Here is an 18,156-nt window from a genome sequence, read left to right as displayed (position 1 = left end):
CACAGCACCCGTCAAGGATCCGTCGGTGAAATATGAATACCATGACAGAAATTTGAAATATTGATCTCGATGACGGCGTAATCCGTCATTGGCAGATTAAGCATGGCGAGGAATGACGGCTTAATCCGTCATTGGCGAAAAAAGGGTTAACTCATTCTCTGCCACGCTGGGAACGGGATATGGCCATGTGCTGCCACGCATTAAACCAATGGGGCCGGTCACCTTGTCTGCAGGGCTATAACTATATATATATTATAGGGCGGCTACGTGGCGTAGTGGGCAAGGCGCTCGCCACGAAATCTGGAGACGCTGGGCTCGGCTGTTCGAGCCCAGCGCTCCACATTTGCTTTCAGTTTAGCTGGTCGTCCGCAGTAATACACATTGGCCGTATTAGGGGGTGGGAAACTGAAGGGTGGGGATCGAGCGTTGTGGACAGCGACTCCTACAGGTCGGTTGGTGCGCCTGCGCAGTGGAATCAGGAAGTGTCGGGGGCAGCGTGAGCCTCCCACGCGTTACTCCTCGCCACTGAGAGATCGAGCTGCGCAGGTGAAAAGATGCGACTGCTGTTACCTCAAGTACCGGAGGGGACTTGTGCTATGTATGACTTAGTCCACATTGCAGCCGGCTTGTGGGAGGCAAGAAACAGCGTTCGTGACAGGGGAGGGTTGAATTGGATGATACGAAATTGGGATGGGAGAAAATATAGAAAATGGGAGAAAAAGTGGATCAAACAAACTATATATATATTATAGCTATGGATGCAGTACTATGGCCCATTTGACATCGAGTATCTATCGTTCAAGATGTGAAAAAGAAATTTTTTTTCCATCCATACATTCCCGTTTTATACCGTGGTGAATATAAGTATGGTTTTAGAGCGGTCTAGGCTAATTCCTGGGAGGCTAGTAATAGCCCGCAACGTATATTATACTTAATCCATTGGCATTTCGTCCCTATACACGCTACAATAAAGAAATCAAATGCATATGGTCGTATATAATGTTCCATCATGAATGCATGAAAGGGGGGTCATTTCTGATTAATTGATTGTCAATAACGGCATTCGTTAGTACAACAACGTACGCTGATCAGGGCGATGGCTATGAAAACAAGGCACAATCAAGCTGAAATGTACGTTAAATTGCTCTTACCTGTGGCCGGTGGGATTCCAAAAAGAATATTCCAATTATTTGATTGCCATCTGGTAGATCGTATGTCCATTTGCCTCACGACATAACCCACCACAGCATAATGAATCGGGGGTCCGGAAAGTGATTCAATGTGATCGGGTAAAGCCCTTGGTCCAGGTTACTAGAAAAGTCCACCCGGAGGCATTTCATCAACGCACAGCCACATACACAGTGTCTCAAAGGAAGTGCAACATCGGCTGCATACCACCAGGCGGCGGTATTGGACTTTTGCGATCTCAGACTCATTCCCTATGGTAACACCAGTCTTCCTGGATGGATACTGAATGGAAATAGCGAATAAAAGAAATAACGATCAAATAGCGAGTAACGATTGGCGGCCAATAAAGAGTATACTCGTCGTTGGCAGTGAATGAGTTAAACAGACAACATAACATACATCAAAGTGCTTGACTTAAACTTAAACATAACATATATGAAAGTGCTTGACTTAAACTTAAGTCTCTTGTAACATACAAAATAACTCAAGTCAGAATCATCATCAAAGTAAAAAGTAAAAAAATTTAAAAATAAAGTTAATTTTTTTAAATAAAAAAATCGTCATAATGTGACGATGAAATGAGATTGCATAGGTCTATGAATCGAGATCGCGATTTTTTTTCCTATTAATCGTGCAGCCCTAATGGCGGCTGTTACCACGGACACCGCTACAATGGCGCCTGTTACCACGGACACCGCTACAATGGCGGCTGTTACCACGGACACCGCTACAATGGCGGCTGTTACCACGGACACCGCTACAATGGCGGCTGTTACCACGGACACCGCTACAATGGCGGCTGTTACCACGGACACCGCTACAATGGCGGCTGTTACCACGGACACCGCTACAATGGCGGCTGTTACCACGGACACCGCTACAATGGCGGCTGTTACCACGGACACCGCTACAATGGCGGCTGTTACCACGGACACCGTTACCTTGGCAGCGATAGCGGCGGCAGTGATGTGGGAGGAGCCATGCTGGTGGTGATGGTGGTTGTGGACGTGTGGCCCGTTTCTCCTCTCCTCCTCCTCCTCCTCCTCCTCGTCCTCGTCCTCCTCACACTGTGTGCTGCGCTCCGCCGTGTGTGTGTGTGACAGGGTGTGTGCGTGTGACAGGGTGTGTGTGTTGCTGAGCGGGCCGAGGCCGGGGTCACAGGTCAGCTGCTCCAGAGCCACGTGGGTCAACTTCACTCGGACCAGAGCTTCTCTCAGCAGGTCGATGGCATGAGGCAGAGCGGGCAGGACGAACTGGAAGCACTCCTGAGAGAGAGAGAGAGAGAGAGAGAGGGGGGGGGGGAGAGAGAGAGGGGGGGGGGGAGAGAGAGAGGGGGGGGAGAGGGAGAGAGAGAGACAGAGAGAGAGAGAGAGAGAGAGAGAGAGAGCGAGAGAGAGAGGGGAGAGAGTTAACCTTCTGCGTTGACGCAGTGAAAGGGTTAACCTTCTGCGTTAACGCAGTGAAAGGGTTAACCCTTTGGTAGTGTGGCGGTGAAAGTAACACGCTCATCACAGACAAACTGGATGTAGCCAATTACTTAAACACTTTCTTCACAAACATAGCCACAACACTGGTAAACAAACTACCCTCCCACTCAGGGCAGTATGGGGTAGAACACATAGTAGCTTACTACAAGAACCTAGGCATCCACAAAGACGACTTAAGTTCAAACTGGAAATGGTAACTACAGATGAGGTACTCAAAAGACTGAGCGCCCTCCAACCGAACAAGGCCACTGGCCATGACAACATCCCCTCCAAATTCCTCAGAGACTCAGCAGCCGCCATCACCCCAGTCATCACACACATAATAAACCTCTCCATAAAACAGGGACACATCCCCAAGGACTTCAAAATTGCGAGAGTAACACCCCTGCACAAAAAGGGCAGCAAATTAGACGCAGGCAACTACCGCCCTGTTTCTATCCTTACATCCATCTCGAAAAAATAGTATACGAACAGGTCGAAAAGTACCTCGCGGAAAAAAATCTAATCTACGAATTCCAATCTGGCTTCGACACTGTCAATCACACCATTCTGATTGACAAGCTAAAAGCAATTGGTTTTGATAGTTTATCAGTGAGCTGGATACAATCCTACCTGGAGGGGAGAGAACAGATGGTGGAGGTAAACGGTACCCTATCCCCCCCCTCACGGTGAACTGTGGTGTTCCACAAGGAAGCATACTAGGACCGCTACTGTTCCTAATTTATGCAAATGACATGTCGTCAGCTTGTGACTGCAACTTGTTCCTGTTTGCGGACGACTCAGCCCTGCTGGTCTCTGACAAGAACAAGTTACAGGTTGAAAAAACCCTCAGCTCAGAACTAGGCAAAATCTGCATATGGCTCGCCGACAACAAACTATCATTACACCTGGGCAAAACAGAGTCCATTCTCTTCGGTTCAAATAACAAACTCAGCAAGACCGACGGCTTCTCAGTTACAGTGGGTGACAATATTGTCACAAGGAAAGATGAAATTACCTACCTGGGTTCCATCCTAGAGGCTAATCTCTCCTGTGACAAAATGGCATCCAATGTAATAAAAAAAAGTCAACCAACGAACTCGATTCTTGTACCGGATCTCCTCTCTGGTAAACAAGAATACCCTGAAGACTCTTGGCAGGAGCACTCATTCAAGGGTACTACGACTATGCTTGCACCTCATGGTACCAAAGCACCTCAAAGGCACTAAAAACCAAATTACAAACATCTAAAAAAAAACTGGTCAGACTACTGCTTGACCTGACTCCTAGAACCCACCTCACCCCTGCCCACTTTGCCAACCTAGGATGGCTTAGAGTAGACGACAGAGTACAGCAACTTGCAATGGGCCTGGTCTACAAGATACACTACACGACCAAGGTACACTTCCTATTTCCTTGTTGTAATAATATATTCTACCAACGGGCGCCAGCTACGCATGCTCCGAGCTGTGCGTAAATATACGCACAAAGTCAAGCACAAGTTCAAATTGATAAGTCCCACACTTTGCTTAGAAATGATCGTACGCAGGGGTTACGCTTACGCACATATATGTGCGTACGCAACGTTGATAAATGAGGGCCCAGGAGAGGTGTTTTTGGCCAAGAGCTAGGCGAGCTGGTCCGTATCCGTACTATTACTAGTAATAGTAATAGTAATAGTGTTATATTACCTGAGAGCCCTTCTTGCTGCCGGGTAGGTTGATAATCAGAGTTTTACCACGGATACCACACACTGGCCTGGGAGACAGAAGGAGAGGACAGTGTTACAGGGTGATACCACACACTGGCCTGGGAGACAGAAGGAGAGGACAGTGTTACAGGGTGATACCACACACTGGCCTGGGAGACAGAAGGAGAGGACAGTGTTACAGGGTGATACCACACACTGGCCTGGGAGACAGAAGGAGAGGACAGTGTTACAGGGTGATACCACACACTGGCCTGGGAGACAGAAGGAGAGGACAGTGTTACAGGGTGATACCACACACTGGCCTGGGAGACAGAAGGAGAGGACAGTGTTACAGGGTGATACCACACACTGGCCTGGGAGACAGAAGGAGAGGACAGTGTTACAGGGTGATACCACACACTGGCCTGGGAGACAGAAGGAGAGGACAGTGTTACAGGGTGATACCACACACTGGCCTGGGAGACAGAAGGAGAGGACAGTGTTACAGGGTGATACCACACACTGGCCTGGGAGACAGAAGGAGAGGACAGTGTTACAGGGTGATACCACACACTGGCCTGGGAGACAGAAGGAGAGGACAGTGTTACAGGGTGATACCACACACTGGCCTGGGAGACAGAAGGAGAGGACAGTGTTACAGGGTGATACCACACACTGGCCTGGGAGACAGAAGGAGAGGACAGCGTTACAGGGTTCCCACAGACATTGCAAAATGAAATTCAAGGACTTTCAAGTACTTTTCTAAGCACTGTTTTTCATTTTAAAAGGGCATTTAAAAGGATAAAATTCACTTTTAAATGCTGTTTTTTTTATAGACGAAAAAGCTGATCCAATATGTATGGCTTAAACCCTATTTCCGACAATTAGTTACACTTTAAATAAAAAAAAATATTTCTTGATTCAGACATTTTTTATGGATGAACAAAACGTTCAATGCGAATGGTTGATTTGAATTTCAAGGGCTTTTTAAGCACTTTGTAAAAAAAAAGAAATTGGCTGTTTTCAAGGAATTCCAGGCCTTGACTTATTTCTTCCAAAAACCAAGCACTTTAAGCACTTCAAGGACCTTGTGCGAACCCTGGCATTACTACTGATACTACTACAGTACAGTAAGGATGCTGCTACATGGGAGACAGGACAGCTTGCTTGTGTATATCTACTACAGTACAGTAAGGATGCTGCTACATGGGAGGCAGGACAGCTTGCTCGTGTAAAGTACAGTATATCTGGGCCACAGATCATGTCATCCAGTTTACCCAAGTGCTTACATTTTCTTTTTGCAACAACATTTGTATAAATGTATTTATTTATTTATTTATATTTATTATAAATATCCTCAAACTAAATCCTCAATTTGAATAAAGTGATTAATCTGATTGAATGAATGAGTCTTCTTTTTTTTATTAAATCAACTTTCTTTAATGAATATAACTCATCAGTTGTAATACTAGTGTAGCCTAATCTTTATCTGCAACTGTGAAGAAAAACCCCATTGGTTTAAACAGAATGAATAGACACATAAAAAAGTAGATATATATATATACAAAAAGAAATAATAATAATAATAATAATAATAATAATAATAATAATAATAATAATAATAATAATAATAATAATAATAATAATAATAATAATAATAATAATAATAATAAAAATAATAATAATAATTGTATTAAAGATTTTTAATTCGAATGTTGATTTAGAATTCGAATGCCAACGTAACGAATGAAGGTCCGAATGTTCGAACGTTTGGGCTCAGCCCTAACTAATACTACTACAATACAGTACTAGTACTAATACTACTACAATACAGTACTAATACTACTTGTAACTGAGGGGTACAATTCCCTGACTGTATTGATAAGTATGGTATCATTAAACCACTACCGCTTTATGTACTTTAATTACTGGCCATACAGTACATGATATATAAATATGATGAACACTTCCCACAATGAATCGGTTCCACACAAAGTGGTAATTAAGTATTTATTGCAGCAAAAGGTACATAATATACTTCTCTATTTTACTTTGGATGCGCTTATAAGGCAAAGGAATGTGCGTAGGCAAATCAATAATGAATGTCCATTCTCTGGTTACGCAGGAGGTAATTATACAACCTGAATCTTAGGGAATTATATCTATGGTACACTAGTAATATATAGCGGGAGATACTGGAAGGGTCCCCCCGGTTGTAAGCCAGCAGGGGTAGAGGATCTGTCGGTAGTAGAGAGTCTGGTCAACGATGACTAAGGAGACTCCAAGTACAGGAGACGGTGCAATAGTCTCTTGATCCACAGACGAATACAGCTGTTCTCCGTAGACTGTAGCTCCACAGTGAAGAAAGCTAGCCGGCCTCAGGCTCTCTGAGGCGCAGACTCGACGTGGCTCCTGACAGGGTAAATCCCACACGTGTAGGCGTCGGCGATTCTCCGCTCCATAAATCACAGGACCAAAACAAATATAATCCAGCCGCAAAGGGCTATGTAGTCGTCGGGTAGATTAATCCAGTGTACATGTCCACACGGTTCTCGTCTAGGTCTCCTCGGGTGAAAGCGCCATGAAAGCAGCCCAGCCTGGATAAGCACTCTAGCTGATACGAGGAAGCGTTGGTGATGCTGGTCACTGTAGAACTTTAGCCGCACGATACACTATACACAAATAGACTATTACTGACTTAATAGAAATATGTCGCACTCGACGGTATAGCGCCAAACTCTGACAATTCAGTTATTAATTCGCACGCGGTCTCAATGCTCTTATTTGGGGCCAAACAGGCCATACTTCACCGCACGGAGTATCGTGGGTGAGGCTTCAACTTATTGGGTAACTCTACTTCTGTATTCACCTGCGCCATATTTATATGCACGGCGAACAATCTAGTGCCAACCTCATTTCTGTCTCGTATCCCTGGGCAAGGCCGGGCATGTACAGACATGTCTTGACGGTGGCTTTGAACCTGACTCCGGAGGCATGGCCCTGGCGCCTGTGGACCGCTGTCCAATAGGAGAATGAAATATTATGGTCTGTACTAGGCTAAAGGGATATTCCGTGTATATGTACAAGGAATACACAAGGGATATCAAACGATATACAAATACTATGCAATATATATCAATCAATAAATATATATATTCGGTTTAATCTGATCCTTTGTAACACTACTACAATACAGTACTAGTACTAATACTACTACAATACAGTACTAGTACTAATACTACTACAATACAGTACTAGTACTAATACTACTACAATACAGTACTAGTACTAATACTACAACAATACAGTACGAATACTACTACAATACAGTACTAATACTACTACAATACAGTACTAGTACTAATACTACTACAATACAGTACTAATACTACTACAATACAGTACTAGTACTAATACTACTACAATACAGTACTAATACTACTACAATACAGTACGAATACTACTACAATACAGTACGAATACTACTACAATACAGTACTAATACTACTACAATACAGTACTAATACTACTACAATACAGTACTAATACTAATACAATACAGTACTAGTACTAATACTACTACAATACAGTACTAGTACTAATACTACTATAATACAGTACTAGTACTAATACTACTACAATACAGTACGAATACTACTACAATACATTTGGAATTATACTACATCAGCCTAAGAGAGCAGAACAGAACAGAACAGAACAGAACAAAACAGGGCAGGGCAGGGCAGAATAGAATAGAATAGAATAGAATAGAATAGAATAGAATAGAATAGAATAGAATAGAACAGAACAGAACAGAACAGAGCAGAACAGAACAGAGTAGAACAGAACAGAACAGAGCAGCAGAACAGAACAGAACAGAGTAGAACAGAACAGAACAGAGCAGAACAGAACAAAGCAGAACAGAACAGAACAGAGTAGAACAGAACAGAACAGAGCAGAACAGAACAGAACAGAGCAGAACAGAACAGAGCAGAACAGAGCAGAACAGAGCAGAACAGAGCAGAACAGAACAGAGCAGAACAGAACAGAACAGAGCAGAACAGAACAGAGCAGAACAGAACAGAACAGAGCAGAACAGAGCAGAGCAGAGCAGAACAGAACAGAACAGAACAGAGCAGTATATTTACCTGGACAGCATGCCTAGTGGAGTAACATTGAGGGATCCCATCAACATGGCTAGAGCCATACCTGGAGCTTCTCTCTCTATTACCTCTCTGGTGGCCTACACACACACACACACACGCACACACACACACACACACACACACGCACACACACACCCACCTCTGTGTTAGCTGCGGTAGTAAAGCAGTGATGTATAGAGTTGATTGATATATTATTGATCAGTCTGACTAATGTAGCAACACACTGTAGCCACTAGGGGCCGACAGGACAGGTCTAATGTAGCAACACACTGTAGCCACTAGGGGCCGACAGGACAGGTCTAATGTAGCAACACACTGTAGCCACTAGGGGCCGACAGGACAGGTCTAATGTAGCAACACACTGTAGCCACTAGGGGCCGACAGGACAGGTCTAATGTAGCAACACACTGTAGCCACTAGGGGCCGACAGGACAGGTCTAATGTAGCAACACACTGTAGCCACTAGGGGCCGACAGGACAGGTCTAATGTAGCAACACACTGTAGCCACTAGGGGCCGACAGGACACGTCTAATGTAGCAACACACTGCTGGTGGTTCATAAAGGCGGATGGATACGGAAGTTGCTGTGTGTGAAAAGGTTCGACAGCAGCGGTATTAGAACTGCTTTGTGTTCGAGTCTGTTTGAGGGTCAGATAGAATAGAATATAGAATAGAATAGAAATACTTTCTTCATCCCGAGGGAGATTTGGCACTACAGTTCGCTCCCAGTAAACAGTAAACATTTAGGTAGACAAAAACAAAGTCACGAATAAGAATAAAAATAAGGATAAGGATAAAATACGGCCCGGGATATACATTTCCTATGTTATGTATATACATTCTAATATAAAATATACAGTAACAATATACAGAAATATACAGTAAGTGTACAGTAAAGTGTAATATTGTACGATGTTGGTTTAAAAGTAAAAGTTTAAAAGTAAAAGTCCAGGATTATTAATGTTGAAGAGCATCAGACTGGTATCGATATTAGCAGATTAGCACCCTGCCAGTGTGTGTGTGTGTGTGTGTGTGTGTGTGTGTGTGTATGTGGTGTGGTGTGTGTGTATGTGTACCTCCGGTGTAACATCTCTGGGAGAGAAGCCAGTCCCTCCAGTCGTCAGAATGAGATTCAGCTCCTGCTCATCAGCCCAGTCTAACAGAGTGTCCTACACACACACACACACACACACACACACACACACACACACACACACACACACACACACACACACACACACACACACACACACACACACACACACACACACACACACACACACACACACACACACACACACACACACACACACACACACACACACACACACACACACACACACACACACACACACACACACACACACACACACACACGATAATAATATAATAATAATAGATGTAATATAATAAATATATATATATAAGAGCCAATAATAAATAATCAGAATGATGCCTTGAGAATTATATAAATAATAATGATCATAATGATCATAATGATCATAATGATCATAATGATCATAATAATAATCATAATAATGATAATAATAATAATAATAATAATAATAATAATAATAATAATAATAATAATAATAATAATAATAATAATAATAATAATAATAATAATAATAATAATAATAATAATAATAATAATAATATAAAACATTTCCCTAAGGCATCATTCTGGTCTCTTATTGGCTGTGTTCTATCTCTCAGTTTCCCTCTGTCACTGAGCTGGTGGCCGTGTCTGCTGATTCAGAAAATACATAAATATCACCTTAATCTATATATAAATATATCCTTGATCTATATATAAATATATTCTTGACCTATATATAAATATCACCTTGATCTATACATAAATATATCCTTGATCTATATATAAATATATTCTTGATCTATATATAAATATCACCTTGATCTATACATAAATATATCCTTGATCTATATATAAATATATCCTTGATCTATATATAAATATATTCTTGATCTATATATAAATATCACCTTGATCTATACATAAATATATCCTTGACCTATATATAAATATCACCATGACCTATATATAAATATTTCCTTGATCTATATGTAAATATATCCTTGACCTATATATAAATATCACCATGACCTATATATAAATATTTCCTTGATCTATATGTAAATATATCCTTGATCTACATATACATATCAGATTGATCTATATTATAAATATCACCTTGATCTATATGTAAATATATATATGAATATCACTGTGATCTATATTTACAACTCTATATAAATATCACCTTGATCTCATCCACCTCATCGGGAACGATTTTATAGGCCGCTATGACCCCTCCCAACCTATAGAAGGACAGAGAGAGTTAGAGAGAGAGAGAGAGAGAGAGAGAGGGAGGGAGAGATAGTTTGTGTGCATATGTGTGTGTGTGTGTGTGTGTGTGTGTGTGTGTGTGTGTGTGTGTGTGTGTGTGTGTGTGTGTGTGTGTGTGTGTGTGTGTGTGTGTGTGTGTGTCTGTGTGTGTGTGTGTGTGTGTGTGTGTACTCACAGTGAAGGGTCGTGCACCAGGTCTTTGAGATTAATTCCACTCCTGTCTTCCGCCAGGTTCCTGTAACAGCTGTCACTGACTAGAGAGACAGACGGGGAGACAGAGAGAACAACTTCAGACAGAGAGAACAGAGGAAGGCAGCCAGTCCTGGCTCTATTTCACCTGCCACCTTGAAGCACCAGCTGTCCCCAGTGTTTACCAACATATTTAACACCTCACTGGAGCTGTGTCGGGTCCCAGCATGTTTTAAGGCCTCGACCATCATCCCCGTCCCCAAGAAGGCCAAGGTCACAGGCCTTAACGACTACAGACCGGTCGCCCTGACGTCTGTGGTCATGAAGGTCTTTGAGCGCCTTGTCCTGGCCCACCTGAAGTCCACCACAGACCCTCTCCTGGACCCCCTGCAGTTTGCGTACAGAGCCAACCGTTCCACGGACGATGCTGTGAACATGGCTCTGCATTACGTCCTGGAACACCTGGACACTGCAGGGACCTACGCCAGGATTCTGTTGGTGGACTTCAGCTCGGCCTTCAACACCATCCTCCCGCACATCCTGGAGCATCAGATGTCCCTGCTGCAGGTGCCGGACTCTACCTGCAGGTGGATTACGGACTTCCTGACAAACAGGTCACAGCGGGTGAAGTTGGGAATCAACATCTCCGATCCCAAGTCCATCAGCACTGGCTCCCCACAGGGCTGCATTCTGTCCCCACTACTATTCTCCCTGTACACCAACAGCTGCGTCTCTCTGCACCCCTCGGGCAAACTCCTGAAGTTTGCGGACGACACCACCCTGGTGGGTCTCATATCCAGGGGGGACGAGTCTGCCTACAGGAGGGAGATCGAGAGGCTGCAGAGCTGGTGCAGCTGCAACAACCTGGACCTCAACGCCCGGAAAACAGTGGAGATGGTAGTGGACTTCAGGCGGAAGGCAGCCCCCCCCACCCTGATCATTCTGGGAGGTACCCCGGTGGCCTCTGTGGAGTCCTGCCGCTTCCTCGGCATGACACTCTCCCGGGACCTAAAATGGGAGCTGAACACCATCGCTCTCAACAAAAAGGCCCGGAAGAGGATGTTCTTCCTACGTCAGCTGAGGAAGTTCAGGCTGCCGGGGACTATGATGGTCCAGTTTTACACCGCCATCATCCAGTCCATCCTCACCCTCTCCATCATCACCTGGTTCCCTGCAGCCACGGTCAGGGACAAGGCCAAGCTGCAGCGGGTGATTCGCTCGGCAGAGAGAGGGTGATCGGCTGCTCCCTTCCCTCCCTCGAGTCCCTACACTCCACCAGGGCCTTGAGGAGGGCAAGGGAGATCATGGCAGACCCCGCCCACCTGGGTCACAACCTCTTCAACATGCTCCCCACGGCAGGCGGCTACGGCTGCCCAGGACATTAAAGTCCCGCCATAGACTCAGCTTCTTCCCCTCAGCAGCTCGCCTGGTAAACGAGTCAGGTGTCCCCCTGCTCCCCCCCCCTTCCCCCCCTCAATGGCGAGCTGCTAGGGCTGGACTTCTGGACTTGAACTTTGTGCTGCACTGTAGGGCTGGGCGATATAACGATAATTATCGCGATATATTTTAATAACCGATATCGAAAGAAAATAAAAAACGGAAAAGAAAATATCGCATATCGCAAAGAAACTAGCAGAGCCAGAACTGTTCAACTCCCCTGGAGCCACAGCCAGCAGAGAAGCCTGTTTACTTTCGCTTTCAAACCAGCTGCAGCCTGAGAACTAATAGGAAATTGGAAACCAGAACAGAGATATGATCCAGTCCTGGTAGATATGATCCAGACTCCTGGTAGATATGATCCAGTCCTGGTAGATATGATCCAGTCCTGGTAGATATGATCCAGTCCTGGTAGATATGATCCAGTCCTGGTAGATATTAGGGATGCCCCGATCACGTTTTTTGCCACAGATACCGATCACCGATCATCTATGAGCCATATCGGCCGATACCGATCGTTTTTGGTTTTATAAAAATTATATATACTTTATTTTTATATAAAATATATATATTATATAATTATACTTGTAGTTGTATTATTTGCGAGACGTCGCCACCACGCAACAAGTCAAAATGCTCGCTATCTGCAAACAGCTCCACTGTCTGTGTGTATACTCTGCTTTGGTCAAATCACATTCAGCATTGCCCTCAGCGTCCCCAGTCAGAGCGATAGTTCAACAGGGTCTGAAGTGTTATGAAGCATGATAGCTACTTAGCCAATGTTTAGCTGCAAAAACGAATAATGTCAATTGTAGTGGGTATTTGTCAACAACAACTAATAAAAACTAAAAAGCCACTGAAGCACCAGGGCAGCGAATATCACACAGATCAGGAAGTCCATTGTCCAGACAGCATTTGACAGTTTTGTGGCATTTATTGTCTGCTAATTAAAGAATACAGAAAAATTATGTTTGAAACTATATGATCTCCTGACGCTGGTAAAAACCATATACCTTCCCTGATGCCCCCTGTGCTATTGTCTCTAATTACCTAAATACACCCAGCTGTGCTTCCCAATTGCCCAAAACCCCTTCAAAGTAAAAGCATTTAGCTGCAACTCATAATAACTTAAATAATATGGCTGTAAACAAATTAATTCTACAAAATCACATAACAAATAAATATATTAAATAAATGTGAAAATAGTTAATAGCTCCCACATCAATTGTGTTATAACTTATAAGACATTGATATCAGGAGCTATCTGTAGCTACTGCTAGCCGGCTAGATGACGTTAGACAATGCATCATGTATTAAAATAAAGTGAACTATTTAGTTTACTGGATCATTTCGTTGTGATCTAACAGTGATCTAACGTGAGCTAACATTAGCTACCTATGCTAACGGAGGTCTCATGCTGGCGCATCCCTATCATTCTTAAACTTAAATGCGCATTTGTTTATATCAGTAGCTAGCCAGTTAGACAATGCATCATGTATTAAACTAAAGTGAATAGTTGACTGTGTAGTTTTGTTTAAACAGTAACGTTAGCTCGGTAGCTTGCTAACGTTAGCTCACGAGCGATAGCTAGTTAGCCAACGCTACCCAGCACTTGCGAAAACGAATGCCAAACTGTCACGTTGATATCAGGAGCTATCAGTAGCTAGATAACATTAGACAACGCCTCATGTATTAAACAAGTGAATAGATGACTGGGCCATTTTATGTAATGCTGGTTATGTTGAAAGAGGAGCTCTGCGGTGCTCATGCAGTCGAGTCTTGCCGAAGAGTTTGTTGACATGAGATGGGTCTGGGAGGGGGAGGAGGAGGGGGAGGGGGAGGGGGAGGGGGAGGAGGAGGAGGAGGAGGAGGAGGAGGAGGAGGAGGAGGAGGAGGAGGGGCAATACGTGCAGCAGCAGCAGAGTGTGGCTGTGAGAGAAGAGCGAGTGGAGAGGGAGAATCATGTTTTCCGTGTCATCGATCGGTTTTCACGATCGGCGAAAATAAAGCATCATCGGAATTCACCGATCTCATATTTATACTTTAATTTATCGCTGGCCGATCGATCGGGGCATCCCTAGTAGATATGATCCAGTCCTGGTAGATATGATCCGGTCCTGGTAGATATGATCCAGTCCTGGTAGATATGATCCGGTCCTGGTAGATATGATCCAGTCCTGGTAGATATGATCCAGTCCTGGTAGATATGATCCAGAGATATGATCCAGTCCAGGTAGATATGATCCGGTCCTGGTAGATATGATCCAGTCCTGGTAGATATGATCCAGTCCTGGTAGATATGATCCAGTCCAGGTAGATATGATCCAGTCCAGGTAGATATGATCCGGTCCAGGTAGATATGATCCGGTCCAGGTAGATATGATCCAGTCCTGGTAGATATGATCCAGTCCTGCTAGATATGATCCAGTCCAGGTAGATATGATCCAGAGATATGATCCAGTCCAGGTAGATATGATCCAGTCCAGGTAGATATGATCCGGTCCAGGTAGATATGATCCGGTCCAGGTAGATATGATCCAGTCCTGGTAGATATGATCCAGTCCTGGTAGATATGATCCAGTCCTGGTAGATATGATCCAGTCCTGGTAGATATGATCCAGTCCAGGTAGATATGATCCAGTCCAGGTAGATATGATCCAGTCCTGGTAGATATGATCCAGTCCAGGTAGATATGATCCAGTCCAGGTAGAGGTTGTTGGTGTGTAAAACATATTTTTATATGAAATATATTATATCCTAGGGGTGGACGGTATAAACGGTATACGGTATAAACGGTATGAATTTGCTCTACGGTATGGATTTTGACTATACCTTGTAACCGGTAGAGCAGCTCTAAAATAGCAATGACGTCATGTAACCACAGCGCGACTATTTCACTCGCATTTGCCCCTAAAAATAGATAGAATTCATAGATAATAGATATGTGCAAACTGGAAAAAGTTATTTAGGAGTCTTCGCGCAGTGGGCGTGTCAACACGCAATTGTCATTTCATAATAAACACATATCACCGCGGCGCACAGCAAGTTTCAATTTCAGTTCCTGGCATTTTTAACCAGTGGAGAAAGGTAAGAGATTTCCTTATCGTTTTTCTTATATGAATTATTCTACGTTAATAAAACATACCTGGTGATCAACTACAGTTTGCTGTGAACATTATGATATGTGTGTAGTGTTATGATAACGACGGCTGGGCAGCGGGGCTGGATGCTGGATTTTGCGAGAAGCATGCATTGCAGCAGCTGCAGAGCCGCAGAGCGGGGCCGCTGTGCCTGCACAGTGCAATACTCCAATTCAGCCATTGGCAATTCAGCCGTTGGGTGGGGGGCGCTGTTTAGCGGGCCTGTGACCGGACCTGAAAGCGCCCCTGCTCTGAGGCTCTGCAGTTGCATACTATTGGGATTCGTTGGGAGCAGCACGGAGTCTCGACTCGGGACTTATTTTATTTGGAATATAATGACTGTATACGCAAAAGTAGTCTAGTTTTAAGTTAAAATATTATAAATCTACATGCCTTGAGGATGTCATTCTTTATATAGCCTGCCTATCAGGAAAAAAAAATTCTAACGGAAACACTGATACCGTGATATATACCGTTACCGTCTATGCTTCAAATTATACCGTGATATAAATTTTAGACCATACCGTCCACCCCTATCTATATAATATATTATATATACAGGGCTGTACAGTGCGACGAGCTCGTCGCAAATTGCCCCTTTAATTGGCCGTTGCGATTGGTAAATAATATTTGGGGGCGGGCTTGCGAGTAGGGATTTCAAGCCTTGCATTCGCATTTCACTCCTAAATTATCCAAGCCGTGTGATGACGCCACTCACGCGAGCTGAGCACTCAGGTATGAGAGTGGGGAAAATCGATTGAGCACTCTGATAGACTGGCTGACTGTCTGATTTAGCTATGCCTATGAAGAAAAGTAAAGTTAGTATTGCTTCATATTTTCGACGCGTTCCACCTCCTAGTGAGCCGTCGAATGAAAATGTGACCGTCGAGAACATTGAGCCAGCAGTGGCAGTAGCCACCACCGCAGACCTGCCTTTGTACTAGGGTTGGATGCAGTTCCCTGTTGGTCAGTCTGTGTCTGTTATTCCATCTTCTTCTGCTCTGTTTAACGTTATACACTTCAAATAGTGCAGCATGTTTGAGAGTGCTCCCTTGACTGAGAGGATGGCTAGAGGATGGCCGGAACCACGAGAACTTTTATTAAACATTCTATTAAACATTCTGATATTTCCGCGGGTCTCGTGCAGTGGTCTCTCGTGCCACTGTCAACTAAAGCGAGCACTCGGAAGACACGCACCGTTTGACAGTGATATGCGCACTGACAGTCGGCGCAGTTGACATTTTCCAAGTGGGGGAAAATAAATCCTCTTCGTCCCGACTGTGTCCCGGCCCCGTGGAGGATTTTTCTTCATCCCAAATACATATTTTATTTCCCCCGGGACGACGGGACGGTGTTAGTCTCAAGCCCTGTCGTCGTATACCATTATCGATCCCCAGGTACTGGTTCAAATGTGAACGGTACCCAACCCTAACTGTTCAAAACGAAACGTCCCATTAAACTAGGCCTGCCGCAATAAGCAATAAAGCGATTAATTGGCGCAATAATTAAAATGAATGCAATGATTTTGACGGGCGCGATTAATTGCTATTTGCGCGTTTGTTTTAATGAGGCGGAACCAGTACCCCTTGTCAGTCACTCTCCGTGTGGGGGGCCGCTGGCCTTACTACAGAGTACAGCACGGGAGCTCCGTGGGGCACTAGCAACGCCACATAGCTTAACTACATTTCTCAATAGTGTTGCTCCTTTTAACCAAGTAGTGTTCTTTGTAGTGTAGCTATTTTTAGACCCAAGTAGTTACTCGCTACTGCCCGGAGAAACTGGACTGCTAAATAAAGATTAAAGATCTAGCGTTGATGCTATCAACATTAGCTAAATAGCTAACAAACGAAATACAACGTATAGCATAGCTACAACACAGAATAACCTTAATACAATTACATGCATCATTGTTTACAATGAACGGGTGGGGCTAGTCAAAGGACTGGACACGGGGACAAGTTAAACATGAATTCATTTATTATAACAGGTAGTTTCGAGTCGTGCCTACGCACCACAGGGCTACTATTCTATTATATACTGCTTTGACGCTTCCTCCTCATCGTTGATTGCCTGTAGTAGCTGCATCTAACGTTAGTAGCTAACGTTAAAACTAACCTAAAGTTAGTTGTTCACCAACAATCTCAACATTTGTTTTATCATTGGCTCAAAAACACAGAACCGGGCGAGACAAGTTGTCCGCTCATAGGTGCTGCTAGGATAATAACAACAATACTTCCGCTCCGGACCGGTGGGTGGGTTTCAAAATAAAAGTCTAAAACACCGGAAAAGATGTTTATTTTGTACAGCGTTTTCCTCCACGAGTACTCGAGTACATCATGTGATCATTCGATCTGGATTATTTTTGCCCATCCCTAGTTTATCCTGTGCTGAAGTCTCCATTCCAATAGAGATAGTATATATTTTGGTGTTTATTTGATTATTGTTTCACTGCCTTTTTATTTATTACGTTTACACAGTTTTTTCCTCATACTTTATTAACATTTTGTAC

The 18,156-nt window shown here is 43.7% G+C and overlaps 1 protein-coding gene across 1 annotated transcript in view; it reads right to left on the bottom strand.

Moving 5' to 3' along the window:
* The window catches only part of gphna (gephyrin a), a 64,451-nt gene that overhangs the window by 42,920 nt on the left and 3,375 nt on the right, over nucleotides 1-18,156 (bottom strand). Inside the window, exons 2-7 of the mRNA XM_084307973.1 lie at nucleotides 11,057-11,135; nucleotides 10,796-10,853; nucleotides 9,587-9,679; nucleotides 8,493-8,587; nucleotides 4,346-4,412; nucleotides 2,130-2,453 (exon numbers count right to left, since the gene is read on the bottom strand). Coding sequence (XP_084164099.1) covers nucleotides 2,130-2,453; nucleotides 4,346-4,412; nucleotides 8,493-8,587; nucleotides 9,587-9,679; nucleotides 10,796-10,853; nucleotides 11,057-11,135 — 716 coding nt within the window. The remainder of the gene's footprint in view (nucleotides 1-2,129; nucleotides 2,454-4,345; nucleotides 4,413-8,492; nucleotides 8,588-9,586; nucleotides 9,680-10,795; nucleotides 10,854-11,056; nucleotides 11,136-18,156) is intronic.

This window comes from Notolepis coatsorum, assembly GCF_963971535.1.
Source record: "Notolepis coatsorum genome assembly, chromosome: 2".
In the NCBI taxonomy this organism is placed as follows: Eukaryota; Metazoa; Chordata; class Actinopteri; order Aulopiformes; family Paralepididae; genus Notolepis; species Notolepis coatsorum.
Note: the sequence above shows the minus strand (reverse complement) of the source record. Positions and strands in the feature narration are given on the sequence as shown.